Source organism: Micromys minutus (genome assembly GCF_963924665.1).
Source record: "Micromys minutus genome assembly, chromosome: 11".
Lineage (NCBI taxonomy): Eukaryota > Metazoa > Chordata > Mammalia > Rodentia > Muridae > Micromys > Micromys minutus.
In genome coordinates this window covers 5920018-5933557 of record NC_137980.1, presented here as the reverse complement: position 1 = coordinate 5933557, position 13540 = coordinate 5920018, and the positions used below count along the sequence as shown (strand labels likewise).

The following is a 13540-nucleotide window of genomic DNA, read 5'->3' as shown; positions in this document are numbered from 1 at the left end:
GGACTGTACTCTTAGGAAGGACTTAGACCTATACTGACTTGTCCTGTACTGAAATGCAGAATGTCAATTGATGACCCTTGAGTGATGAACAAATGTCCTAATCTATTGTCATCTCTATTTTCTGATTTGTTTTCAAATGCAAGTGAAAGTGTAAAGACAAAAGATTTTTAAAAATCTTCCATTGTTAACAGGTATCAGAAATCTAAAATAAAAAATTTACCAAACATTAAAATACTAATAAAATAAGTACTTTATTAATGGATGTCTAGAAAAAGTTCATGAAAATAAAAGCAATTAGCTAATGCTAAACTTAAAAGCCTCCAAATAATATACACCACGATTTGATGTTTTAAACTTTATATAAATGTGTATTACAAATGTGAAATCAACTACTCCATTGATGACATAACCTAACAGTATGAAACATACATACAAAGGATGCTCAGTTGTTCCTTCCAGGCAAAGAACTACATTCGATTGCTTTGTCTCTTGAACAGGACTCCAGGCACACAAAGGGAAGACAGATGGCAACCACAACGTTTCAGTGCTGGATCTTATAATTCTTTATATGTCACCAGTCATAATAGCAATGAATTCTTCTTGATTTACTGTGGCAAGAGAGACAATGTAATCATCAGAGACAGAGAAACCTTCAATGGAACTTCTAAAATAAAAATATGTACAAATGTGGTAAGCATCATAAATAAATGAGTATTCTATTATATTAAGTAGGGACAACAGAAGACATCTATTATTTGTCACAAACAGTTTTAAAAGGGACAGTTCTAATATAAGTAGCTAAACAAGCACTCTGTATAGCCAGTACTTTAATATACACTTAGTAAGGCTTCCCTTCATAAGTAAGTTTGACTATACCATGCATGTAAACACAAGTCTAAAGAATGAAAATGTTTTAAAACTAGAAAAACCAACAAATTGTTGATTCTGAAAGCTTATTTAAAAAGAAAGAAACTGAAACCAGGTCATGTGACCTCAAAAGCATCAATAGAAAGAGAATTAAAAAAAAATACAGATTATTACACAGCAACTATAAAACAAGAAAACTAAACATACAGGAAATAATCACTCATGCTAACTATCTAGCACGTTACTAAAACTATATATAAACTTCAGCAGGAACTCAATGTAAAAGGTATGTCATACAGCCTATAAAAACAGAACTGAAGAATCCTAAATGTTGTGTGTAAGAAGTACGTGTTCTCATACGTAGCGATTTCCTATGTGAACCAGGTGAGAACCGACATCAAGACCTAGTGGATCTTTAAGGCACAAGCTGTAAATGGCAAACCCAGTGCACGGAAAACCCGGCTTCTAGTCACAGCTCTGCATACACCGGCTCCGCACCATCTCCTCATCTGAAGAATAAACTGCCAGAGGGAGGTTCAGACTGTCTCTCTTGGAATCCTACAGTGATTTACTCCCAGGCGTCAAAGGAATGCCAATACCACAAAGGTATTGTATGATGCATCAAAACATATACAGGGCTGCTGTTCTACAGTACATCTGAATCAAACAGAAGTTAATAAATGCCACTATAAAATTGTTGCTAGCTGAATGAAACAATGAATCATAAAGCTGAAAGATCTTATTCTCAGGCACTGGATGCTAAAATATTGAAGTCATGTTCTCAATTAGTGGATAAGGTTACTTTCATGCTAAAGTTACTTTCAAGCAGTTTAGAAAATGTTTGGTCAAGGATATATGTCAAGAATTAATATAATAAAGTAACCCTAGAGCTGGTACAATAATTATGTCCATTCTGAAATAGAATAAACACATGGACCCTAAAGTAATATATCATAAAACATGGATCAAACAGTATTGGAATAAACTACTACAGAAGAAATCATTACTGAGGAGATTTTAGAGATTAACAAATCATGACTTGGACTGTAAATTAAAAGCATGGCATTTAGAAAGAGCCTGGAAGGGAAGAGAAGGTGGGAAATGCCATCATAGGCACAGGAAGAGGACACGCATCTAGAAAGGCAGAACATGAGTTAAGACCAGTGAGATGCTCAGGAGACACTTCCATGAGCTCCTGCTCAGTCTGAAACACTTACGAGGTCCTCTAGGGGACATGGAAGAAACAGGGCAGAGACCCACAATACAGTTAAACCAACCCATGGACCTGCGGATAGAGCTGTGGCCTCTCCAGTGCCGTGAAGAGCTGAGAATACGGCCTGTTTGTGTCCCAACTAAGAATTCAGATAGACAAGGGTCCTAAGCCACTGTAGCTTTATCTAAAAACCCAACTGAAGCAATCTACACTGAGGCTTCTAGGCCAAAACAGAAAGTATTATGTTCTTAAGAAAGGAGCTTCAAAGTGATTTGATTATAAATCATTTAATATTGTAACAGAGCTATGACTAAAATACTACGAAATACTAAGAAGTACTTCAGTTTTATTAAAGATTTTACTTTTCTTAAAATATAAAATTTCAATAGTCAAATTTCAAATTCAGCTTCAAATAGAAGTTCTAAAATCACAGTTGTTTTATGTTATTTATATACACTTTGATGTATAATAACATTACAAAAATATTTTAATCTATTTCATAATTTAATATCTAAAAACACAACACTTAAGCCTAAACCGGTAAAGCACAAAGTAACTAAAAAAACCAAACTAGGAGCTTGACTACTAGGGGGTGGTGAGAAAGCCAGGCTTTCTACGTTCACCAACAATCTTTGTACAACCTAGCAGAACTTCTGGCTTAAAGATACGCCTTTGAGTGGCCAAGAAGCCACGTGAGCCAGATAAGCAGAATTCAATCCCCAGGACCCAGATTAAAAACCTGATGAGATACAGTGCACATCGGGGAGAATCCTAAAAGGTGTTCTAGCCTGGAGTCTGCAGTCTACAAACAGAAACAGGAAGTCACTTCCTCAACAAGGAAGGTGAGAAATGACTCCCAAACAAATGCAGACACACACACACATACACACACACACACACACACACACACACACACACGATCTATAAAGTTTGAGTACCTAAAAAACACTCTGGCTTCAAAAGAAAAAAAAAGCCAGTGGATAAACTAATCCACTGGTTCCCACAGCAGGAGAGCTGGTGAGCGTATCACTGGCCATCTCAAACATACAGTGTCTAACATGGGCCTTGCCCTTTCCACCTACTACACGTGTGTCTATCTTATGTGCACACAGCTTCAAGACTCTACGCTCTTTACAAAAGCTATCATGAAAATCAAATAACAAGACACCAACTAAGACGCCAACCACTGTCATCATTACTTAAATGGTGGTCTCCTATAGCTTCTTAAATGTCACTTCCATCTTTATAGAAGCACATACTCCATTCTGTTTTATATTATTTACATTTCCTTTGAGAGACTGGTGGCTTTGAGAAATAGATGGTGTTTCAAATGTTCTTGGTGGGAAAAGTGAGAAGCACGTCAACAGACCAGTGGGTATCAGCTCCCGGAGAGAAAAGCAGCAAAGCCAATGTCCTGAGACACAGATGTTCTGCAGGACAGTTAAAGCAAGAACAGAGACAGCAGCAGAAATCAACCTCAGTGCTACGTGTGTGCTTTACTCTAGTGAAGCCTCGCCCTCCAGCGTGAGCACAGATGACAGCACTGTGGCACACACTGAGGACAGAATGAAAGCACACAGGGGCAATGTGAAGGCTGAGAGACACCGTGTATTTGCAGGACATGTGGTACATAACGCTGCACCACACGGGAGCCAGGGAAAGAACACTGTGACATTTTAAATATAACTCAGGACCTGAAACAGAGCAGCAGAGAAAAACAAACTAAAATGGATTAAAAGTGGCTGAAAGAAAAATGTATGAATGTAGTAATAGTCAGAAGTGTAAACAGTTCAGGGGGAAAGCACTGCAACCTAAACTTCTAGTCGGTAGCTACATTTTAGCAATATTTGATCTTCAAAGAGCTATGTACAATATTTCTTACTATAGCTTATATAGTTAGTTGTCGTAGGCTGGGCTTCAGTTTACATGAAGCCACAGAGTCTGCCCCTCACCTGGACAGACTCCCACCTCTTCAGGGGCTGAGGTGAAAGGATCTGGAGGACAAGGTCAAACCTGAAATAACTTTTAAGGTATCATGAGTTTCATCTCAGTGAGAGGAGGTAGGGACTGCAGCCTCCCGACAGAGGGCGGCGCACTTACTCTCCCCGTCGCCATCCTTGTCAAACTCCTCTATCATGGCCCGCAGCTCCTCGTCGCTCATGCCCTCACCCAGCTCTCTGGCAACACGGCGTAAATTCCTCAGGCTTATCTTCCCTGAGTCATCATCATCGAACAGTTTAAATGCTTTCAGTATCTCCTCATGTGGATCTCTTTCCAGTATCCAGTCCGTCACTAGAGTTAAAAGAAACTTTTCAAATGAGGACATTCACATAAAAACCAGCTATTCAATGAGACAACCCCTGGGAGTCTGTCAACATTTAGTCTGATAATCAAATGTCACGATAGCTCATTAAAACTCAGAAATAAAACCTGAATTTTAAATCCACATTTTAAATGTTAATCATTTAATGTCTGTAATAAGAAAAATTATACTGTGCAAAGGCGAAAAGGGGACAACATATATACACTAAACTTACTACTATTGTTAAGAATTAAACTGAGGATGAGAGATGGCTCAGCAGTTAGGACCACTTGTTCTTGCAGAGGATCTGGGTTCAATTCCCAGCAAGCACTTGGCAAGTCACAACAGTGTATAACTCCAGTCCGAGGAGCCCGATGCCCTCTTCTGACCTAGGCCCTTTACTCAAGTGCAGTGCAAACACGTATGAGCAAAACACTCATGATATGTGGATGTATATATACCACATATAATAATTAAGTCCACAAAAGCATTACTCCACCTCTCTCGGGTCACTAATAAGTGTACAATTTGCCCTGGCCATGTTAAAGCGGTTAGCTAGTTGAATACCCTAATTCTTCCTCTAGTTGAATCCAACTAAGCCTCCGAAATTAAAAGAAGTCATTGCCAACACCAGTGTAAGCATGAGACAAGTTAGTAGTAAATGCACTATTATCTTTCATGATTCAAAAAACCACACTGATTTCAGCAACAGTAAATATGGGCTAAACCCCCTCTAGAAGCAGGTCTAAGTGATATCCATTTTATTTTCTTAGCAAAATAATAATTCTCAAACTAGCTGAATAGATACAAGTCATTAGAGACTTCAGTAACAGTAAATCTTAATATATAAATCTTAATAGATAAAAAATAAAGCCACATGTCAAATACTAAGTTTATATATTTTAATAGCATAGGCCTTTAATCAAATCATAATAAAAATTGATGTCTATAGTATAAAATTTTATGTTGCTTGATAAAATTCTCAAAATATCTAAGTAAACATTTCTGAAGTAACTTCATTTGCTGTCCTGTTGCTACAAGAAAAGGCATTTATCACTCTATCGTTAAAAGTAGCTTGGTTCCATTGGGTTCAGTAGATTCATCTGAAAATTCCAAATGCCTGAGGATGGAAATTACTGGAATGTTTACTGAGTCCAAAGTGAAAGAATTTAAGTCTCTGCAAGTCAGTGTCTGCCTACTGCTGTTGCATCTGTATTTGGCTGAATAAGAAGCTAGTCAAGCTAATGTTACATTAAATGCACATATACACATATATCCAAAATTATCTATCACCATTAATTTTATCCAAAAAAAAGGTTTCCAAAAAGCTGATTGAAGTCTATTACTATAAGTATGCAAATCAAAGCTCATAAATATTCAGAAACAGGAATTGGCATACCTACAGCCATAACACCAAAATGAAACACCACACTTAAGTCTATGGCACACACTCAACTTATTTTGAACTCAGTCCCAACAAGAAAGCAGGACAAGAAAAAAAAAAAAAAAAAACTTATGGAATTTTCTTCATCGATTAAGTAACATACATGACAGGTAAAGCAGAAGGGCAGATTACTGAAATGACGAATGCACTTAAAGCCACAGCAGACAGGAGGCCACGCCCTGTCAGTATTTTAGGAAAATTGTAAGATCGCCTATCGATACTCCGACAGAATGCACTCTGCTAAGGACTTGTAACTGCCCATCACTGAGCAGCTAAAGCATCACCCAACACGAAGTATTTGATGGTGACTCCCCTACACTGTCACCTTCCATTTCTGTTCTACAAGTACAACTTCTTTGTAAGACATCTTCCTTTCAATGGAAACAAACCAGGCATGGTGGCCCACACCTGTAGTGCAATAGGAGAATTTAAAGCAATTAACATATACACATAGCTAAGGCATCACCTGGTTCACAAAGTTCCAAATTTCTGTCCATGCAACTACTTTTTGTTGTTCTGATTGTTACACTGTAATGACATAAAGCACACTAAAACCAATTACAAAGGTACACAATTTAACTACACTATCAGAAACATCCTTCCATCAAAAATATTAGACCTTATAAAGATCACGTAAGGAAACAGCAAATTCTGAAACAAACCAAAATTATGAAAGATAATGTTAGAGACCTGGTGAGATGGCTCAGTGGTTAAGAACACTGGCTACTGTTCCAGAGGTATTGAGTTCAATTACCAGCAACCACTTGGTGGCTTTATAGAGAGAGATCCATACAGGGATCTATAAAGGGATCTGACGCCCTCTTCTGGCATGTAGGTGTATATGCAGACATAGCACTTCTACATATTAATAATTTTTTTAAAAAGATGTTAGAAAAAGTTCCTATCCAAACATATAATACTTATTTCAAACTCAAAAATGTTGGACTTTCAAGTCCTTCTATGGGCTTTGCAGCCTCTTCAACCTCCACTGAAGAAAAGGTGACTGCACCACTGACTCTGAAACAGTGGCATCATCCTCAAGCCCATAAATGTCCTTAGTTATCCAAGTACTGCACACTGCACTTCTGGAGACACTATCTTGCTTTACTCTCAAATAGAGCCTTTCTTTCACCTAACAATCTTGACCATAAAGTCTAGAACTTTCTGCCTCCAAAACCACTTCAATCTTCTCATCAGCCACTATTGTAAAACGCAATCTCCCATTCCTTAAAGTCCACTGACTGAAGTTCCGTTTGCTTCACTATGGAAGAGGATCAGTCTGACTCAAGGATGCCTTCCCAGTGCTCTGACCCTCCTCTCACAGAAGGGGCTGCATGAGCTCAAGCTTCTCAACGGACTGAACATCTAGTACCACTCGGCTTTGTCACTTTCTAAGCCTGGACTGCATCTCCTCCACTCCTACAGTCTTCTTGCAAATCTTCAATCCCTAAGGATTTAAGTTTAAAAGAAAAATCCCCTCTGCAAAAACTTAAACTTCCCTGGGTGAAGACTTGATAAGTATTTCCTATGAACGACCCGATAGGAAACATTTTAGGTTGTCAGGGGTCCTAAGTTCGCAGTCTTAACTACTACATGGCAGCAGAGAAACAGCGAGCCCAATGTGTGCAGGCTCAGAGAGCACAGACAAATTCAGACCCAGGCTCCATCCGACAACTCTGACCCTGATAACAATCTCTCTCTCACAGAATCAAAATGTACCATCCCCTGCACTTAAATCGTAAGGTCCTCAGTGACTCTCTTGGTAATTTTAACTCCAATTCTTTCCACCAAATGCAAAAAATTCAGTGTTGGAGAAATAATCAAAGTGGAAACACTGTAACATTTCCTTCTAGATAGAATTAAAACCATAAGGAACAAACCAGGAACAGATGAGGTAGAAGTATTTCACTTCTATTCACCTCACCTTAAAAGCAGAGATTCCTGAAACCCCTGCTGGCCATGAGCCTCAGACGGATGATGGCTACCACCACAATGAACGTACCTTGATGCTTTTTTCTCACGTGGAACAGAGTCCATAGGCAACAACAAATGGTCCACATGCTAAGGGTTAGGTGATGTGAAAGTCTGTTCTTAAGTAGAAAAATATTAAAAACTACAATTCTTAAAATTGTACTTATGAAAAAATGCTTTACAAAAATATAAATAATGCTTAAAGTAGCCTTCAAAATGAAAAACAGAAAATAAAACAATGAGATTATAGAATGTCCCAACAATACAAATATATTTCCAATTTCTGAATTCTGAAACAAAGAAAGCACTATTTTCTCTCCCCTGACACAAACTCTGTGTTTTGCTTGGAGACAGGGTCTCATTAGTCCTGGGGCTCCTTATGCACACCAGCCTGACCTCAAACTTACAGAGAATGGGTTACTTCTTCATCCTAAGTGCTGGAACTATTCCTAATCATAATACCGGCATTTAGCAGCCCTTACTATTCACTACAGCCTTTAGCACTCAGACTAATCACCTACTTACCTCCCAGAAACCTACAACATGTTACACTGTCCCCCATTTCACAGATGAGAATGGCATTGTTCTGAACCTGGCATGTGGTTCTAAGGTAGCCTGTGCTAACTCTCCACTGTGGTGCTGTCATGTGCTTCCACTGTATGTGTCATTGCTACAGTGGAGAGCATCATTCCCACTGTGTCCGGACACCTCGCTTCTCAAACTGCCCCAGCCAACCACCTGGTCAAGCTCAGGAGACCACGGACACTGAGGAGAAAGGTGGCTCTTGCTCTCTTCTCAAGGAAACAATCCTGCAGACTGGGTGGGGACTGCCCCTAAGTCAAAGTCTTCCTTCTGGATTTTCCTTGTACTTCTGCTCCCAGGCTTTAGGTAGAGCTAATGAGAGAGACGGGGGAGGTCTCTGTCTTCTCACTACCATTCCTTTTCTTCCCTGAATTACTTCTCCATTAATATTTAAATAGGGGATTTTGGTGCATGTGTAGTTATATTCGTTTTAATTTTTTTAATATAAGAAAATTACTACGTGACATGCTTAGATTATGACCCCTAGATGGGATCATTGGTTTAGAATAGTAATTTAACAAAAATAAACCTAAATATTCACATAATGTATGTATGACACTGTAGGCAATTTATTTGTTACAGTAGCCAATTCCCAGCCTTCCAGAATCTTCTACTGAAAAATCCTTGCCGGTCTATACCCTGAGTAACTCATTATATGTGGCTTTCGCTAAGTTCTCCTGCTTCAGTCCTGCCGACATCCCTCACAACAGCCCACCTGTTGCCTCAACTTCACAACACACACACAGTGACATTAAGGTTACTGAGAGCACAGAGCCTAACAAACTGTCAACAAGATGACTTCGTGTCCCCATCCCCCACCCGGGCACGAAGTCCTACATCCCTCTTCTCCACTGAACCAAAGCAGTCACAGTACAGCAGTCTTCACAGATACTTCCTAAACACCAGGATACTAAGTCTTCTATTTTACTGACAAAAAATAATTTTTGGTCACCATTTAGTGACATAATTTTAATAAACCATAAAAAACCTGACAAGAATTCCTTGTTAAAGAAATCATCAAAAGTCAAAACTAATTCTTACAGTGTAACTGGAAATATTTTTTTCTTTGAAAACACAAAAAAAAACCCTCATAATTTTTCAACAAGTTCTGGGTATATAGATGACTTAAGTACATACCAACTTCATTAAAATCTTCAAATGTGATCCTGCCTGTGGCGTCTCTGTCATAGTCTTTCAGAATCTTCAGCACGTCAGCCTTTTTCACGTCAAAGCCCAAGGCCCTCATTGCTACCTTTTGGATTAACAGGGAAAACAGATTGTAAAGCACTTCCAAAAGGAGAGCCACTGACTTCTCAAACATCTCCATCTTAAAACACAACAACAGGTTAATAAAGTATGATCATTCTGTGTTTTATCTGTAACATAAGAATATGATCCTATATTGGCTTTTCATTTTGAAATTAAATAGAAATTATTTTCATTGACATTTCGCTGTTTTATATGACCAACTAATTAAAGATTTACAAAAAATACAGAAGACAATGCACTAAATACAAAGATAACAAGTTGTTACCAAGGGACTAATGGCACGTCCCAAACATTAAAAGGCTAGCCCAGAGCATAAAAGCAATAGAAAGCATTAAAATGTCAAGCATCCGTGGCTGACAGAGGAACTTTATAATCTTATCACTCGAGACTGAAACAGGATTGTCATGAGTTTGAGACTAGTATGGGATACAGATAAAGATCCTTTCTCAGCAAACAAGCAAGCAGTCGTTGCTCCCACCAGAGCAGATATAATTAGCTACTGCAGTGCAATTAGTTTCAGATGACTGAGTTTAAACAGAAAACTGCTGCTAGTCCCAGGAAAGGAAGGAAAGCTGTGTTGGTGGTGAGTGAGGTCTTCCCCATCAGTGCTCCCTTACTGAACAGAGCCGTCCCCTTCTCCAGAAGACGTGAGAACAAGCAGGGGTAGTGGAAACAGCAGCATTCAAAGGGCAACAGACACAGAGGAAGCTTTACTTAGTGACTAGGGGGCAGCCAGAAAAGGCTTATGAGCAAAAAGCATGGCCAAAGAATCCAACACAGGAATTAATGGTGGTGTAAAAAGCTCCAGCTATGAAACAAAGTCCCAAACCGTGATGGTCTAAGACACGGGTCAGGAATAACTCACGTTGTGTGGGGGAGGGAAGCAGCAAGAGAACAGTGGAATGGAGGAGATAAAAGAGGACCTCAAGACTGAGCCCTGACTACTGCTTAATAATCTGTCCTCTCACTACATAGATTCTACCCCTACTTGAAATGCTTAAAAATCACCTACAATGCTGCCCAATTTAAAATTACTGAATGAACATTTAAGGGTAAAGAGATCAACATGTGATCTTTCTCATTAGGTTGAACATAAATAATGTGTTCATAACCAATTTCCCCTTCTATCTTTACTAGTAATTTTAAGCCTTAAGCTGGACATTTCCCCTCAGCACGTAGCAACATTAGGCACCACAGTCTATACCCTTTGTAACAGAGAGGAGTACACTGAGAATATGTTACTACCTTAAAAAGTAAAAGCTCAATCTCAGAAATGTCTGACAGTCTCTCCATCTCAAAACCAGTTGCACTTAGTAGGAGTGCTCGCCCTGCAGTCTTGAGGACCGGAGTTCAAATCCCCACCACTCATGTAAAAAGACAGGCATGGCTGCAGGTGCATTAATGAGTTGCGGAGTCAGGAGTGATCCCCAGAGTTCACCCTCAAGTGCTGAGCTTCCAAAGTGAGACCCTGTCTCAAGGTAGTGGAGTAGAGTGACTGAAGGCACACCGGGCCCTATGTCCTCCACACGACAAAGCAGGAGGCACAGGCATGAACAAGCACAAGCACATCCACCAACACCGTGTTTCAAAGGAAAAATGGCAGTGGGAAGAACATGCTAAGACTAAGAACTGTCCCTTGACTGGGCGAATAGAGAAGTCATGCCTTCCGTCCGCATGCACTGTCACACTTAAGTGCAAGGTTCTAGAAGCCATCCCTTTCAGTTTTCTTGTAGCACCTGTGGGTGGGCACCACAAGCAGCCTCACAGTTCCGAAACAAGCTTCTAAAATAGACTTTAAAGCAACCGTCACCGATGCAACTGAGTTAAAAATGGATCTTAAAGTGCCCTGTTACCTTTAATTCATGGTAATCTATGGCTTGGTCTTTGTCGGTATCAAACAGATCAAAAGCATCTTTAATTTCTTGCTTCTGTTCTTCAGAGAGCTCTCTTCGTTTTTTCCTTTTTGTTTTATCTACTACAAGCTCACCTCTAGGACACAGAAAAATGTCTTTAGTTCACTTTAACCCAACTTAGGACAAAGAATCGTTTTCTAAATTTCAACAAAGGAGAGTAGTCTGGCAAATAAGGAAAGTGTCCCTAAGTCAATGTCCTGACGTCCAAATGTACTTTTATAAAGAAATCCTAATCAAAGTCGAAAGTGCTTAAAGCACCATACATATTATTCATGTCATCTACTGAGAGCATAAAAATAAATAACAAAAAAATCATATGTAAGTGAAATTCACAAATGACAACCAAGATAAACACGGTTTCTTTTGAACAGCTTATAAATTCTCACTATTACTACAAAAATCAACCATGAAACTTAAAAGGTTACCTTAGCCCTGTAAGTTCAAAGTGCTTTTTAGAGTATACATTTCTAACAGTGCTTTGTGGTTTTATTCCGCTGATATTAGCCTAAACATGCAAATGCTAGACGCCCCAAAAATCACAGCATCTAATACTCGCGCTTAAGTCTACCATGGTGTTTAAAAGTGTTTTAACTCTCACTTCACATGTAAACGATAGGTTAGACGTCTTCATTTAAAAACTCTGGAGAGGCTTTAAGAAAAATCTAAAAAGGGCCTTTGGATCCGAAAATGTCTGCCTCGAAAGCTGCCAATGCAAAAAAGCAGTCCAAATGTTTAAGCGAGGATACCACACGTGTGTCAGCACGTTTTAAAAGATGGGACTCGGCTGACTGTACCAGCTCGCGTTATCTATGTCTGAAGGCGGCTGGCTCAGGACGCCGGCCCTCTGGCCCGGACATGGGCGCTGACTTAGTGCAGAGCAGGTGACGGCGGTGGCCCCCAGCTGACACTGACACTCACACCCACCCCAGGCTACAGCATCACCTGTCACCCCGTGCAGCCCCAGGTACAGCGCTGCCCGGGGGCGGGGGCTCTAAGTGTAGATGGACAAGGTGAGGAGCCAATGGGGGGAGGGATGTCCGGAAGTGAATGGAGGGGGTCACGGAAACCAGCTCCACCCGAGACGCCGAAAGCACGGCGTGCCTCGGGAGCCGGGGAGAAAGGCGAGCTCGCCGGTGACTTTCCGGAGGAAGCAGGCGGCCAGGCCGGGGTCCCGCAAGACGCGTGAGGGAAACCTCGCGAGACTTCACTCGGGGTGCGGCGGTGTCGGAGGTCGCACTCCACCGGCTCGCAGCCCGGGCCTCCCTTCCACACCCGCCCCGGCCCTCTGGGGGACGGAGGCGCGGCCTCCTCGTTACCGACCTCAGAGCTAAACTCATTCTCTCTTCCGACAGAGATGTTCCGCCCAAGGACTTTACCACGAGAACCGCTCAACAGCCGCCAACCTCCACGGCCTCGGGGACCACCCACCTGACCGAAGCTTCTGGGTGCGATTGGCTGGGATTGCCAAGAGCCCGCCCTTTGGGGGCGGAAGCGTCGCTTGTCTCCTGTTTTCATTGGTCGGCATTCGTGTCGATCAAATGCACATTGCGGCCCTGTTGTCTGTCTGCCCCCTTAGATTGGCCGGATGCTTTGCCGAATCCTTGGAGCGCAGGGTGTTAAGACTCACCACGCGGGGTTCAGGGGAGGCTCCACGAGTGGCATGCTGCTGGCGTTCCGAGCACGCTTGCACAGCGTCGACAAAAGCCACAGCACAAGCAGCCTGCTCAGAAAGGGAGCAGTCATTGGCCAACCAGGTTTGCGAAGAAGTGGCTGGTGAACCTGAGAAAATTAATTCTAACGGCGACGTTCAACAATCTTAGTTCAAGCTAAGCCTTCTAGCCCCTTTACAACTTTCCCAAGTGATCTTAAGGCATGCCGGATCAGGCTTTTCATTTTGTTGTTTTGTTAGGTCGTTTACACTGAGACTATCTGAAAACCACCCTTTTCCTCTGTGCGACTTGAAATGTATTTGTTTGCTT

General features: G+C 40.9%; 1 protein-coding gene across 1 annotated transcript; it reads right to left on the bottom strand.

Moving 5' to 3' along the window:
• Positions 1 to 232: 232 nt before the first annotated feature.
• On the bottom strand, positions 233 to 13000 carry CETN3 (centrin 3). Its single transcript, XM_080925062.1, has 5 exons — positions 12882 to 13000; positions 11502 to 11637; positions 9517 to 9631; positions 4181 to 4372; positions 233 to 608 (listed from the first exon to the last, which is right to left on the bottom strand). The coding sequence occupies exons 1-5, from the start codon at positions 12896 to 12898 to the stop codon at positions 565 to 567; spliced, it is 504 nt and encodes a 167-aa protein (XP_080781188.1). The 5' UTR covers positions 12899 to 13000; the 3' UTR covers positions 233 to 564.
• Positions 13001 to 13540: the final 540 nt, after the last annotated feature.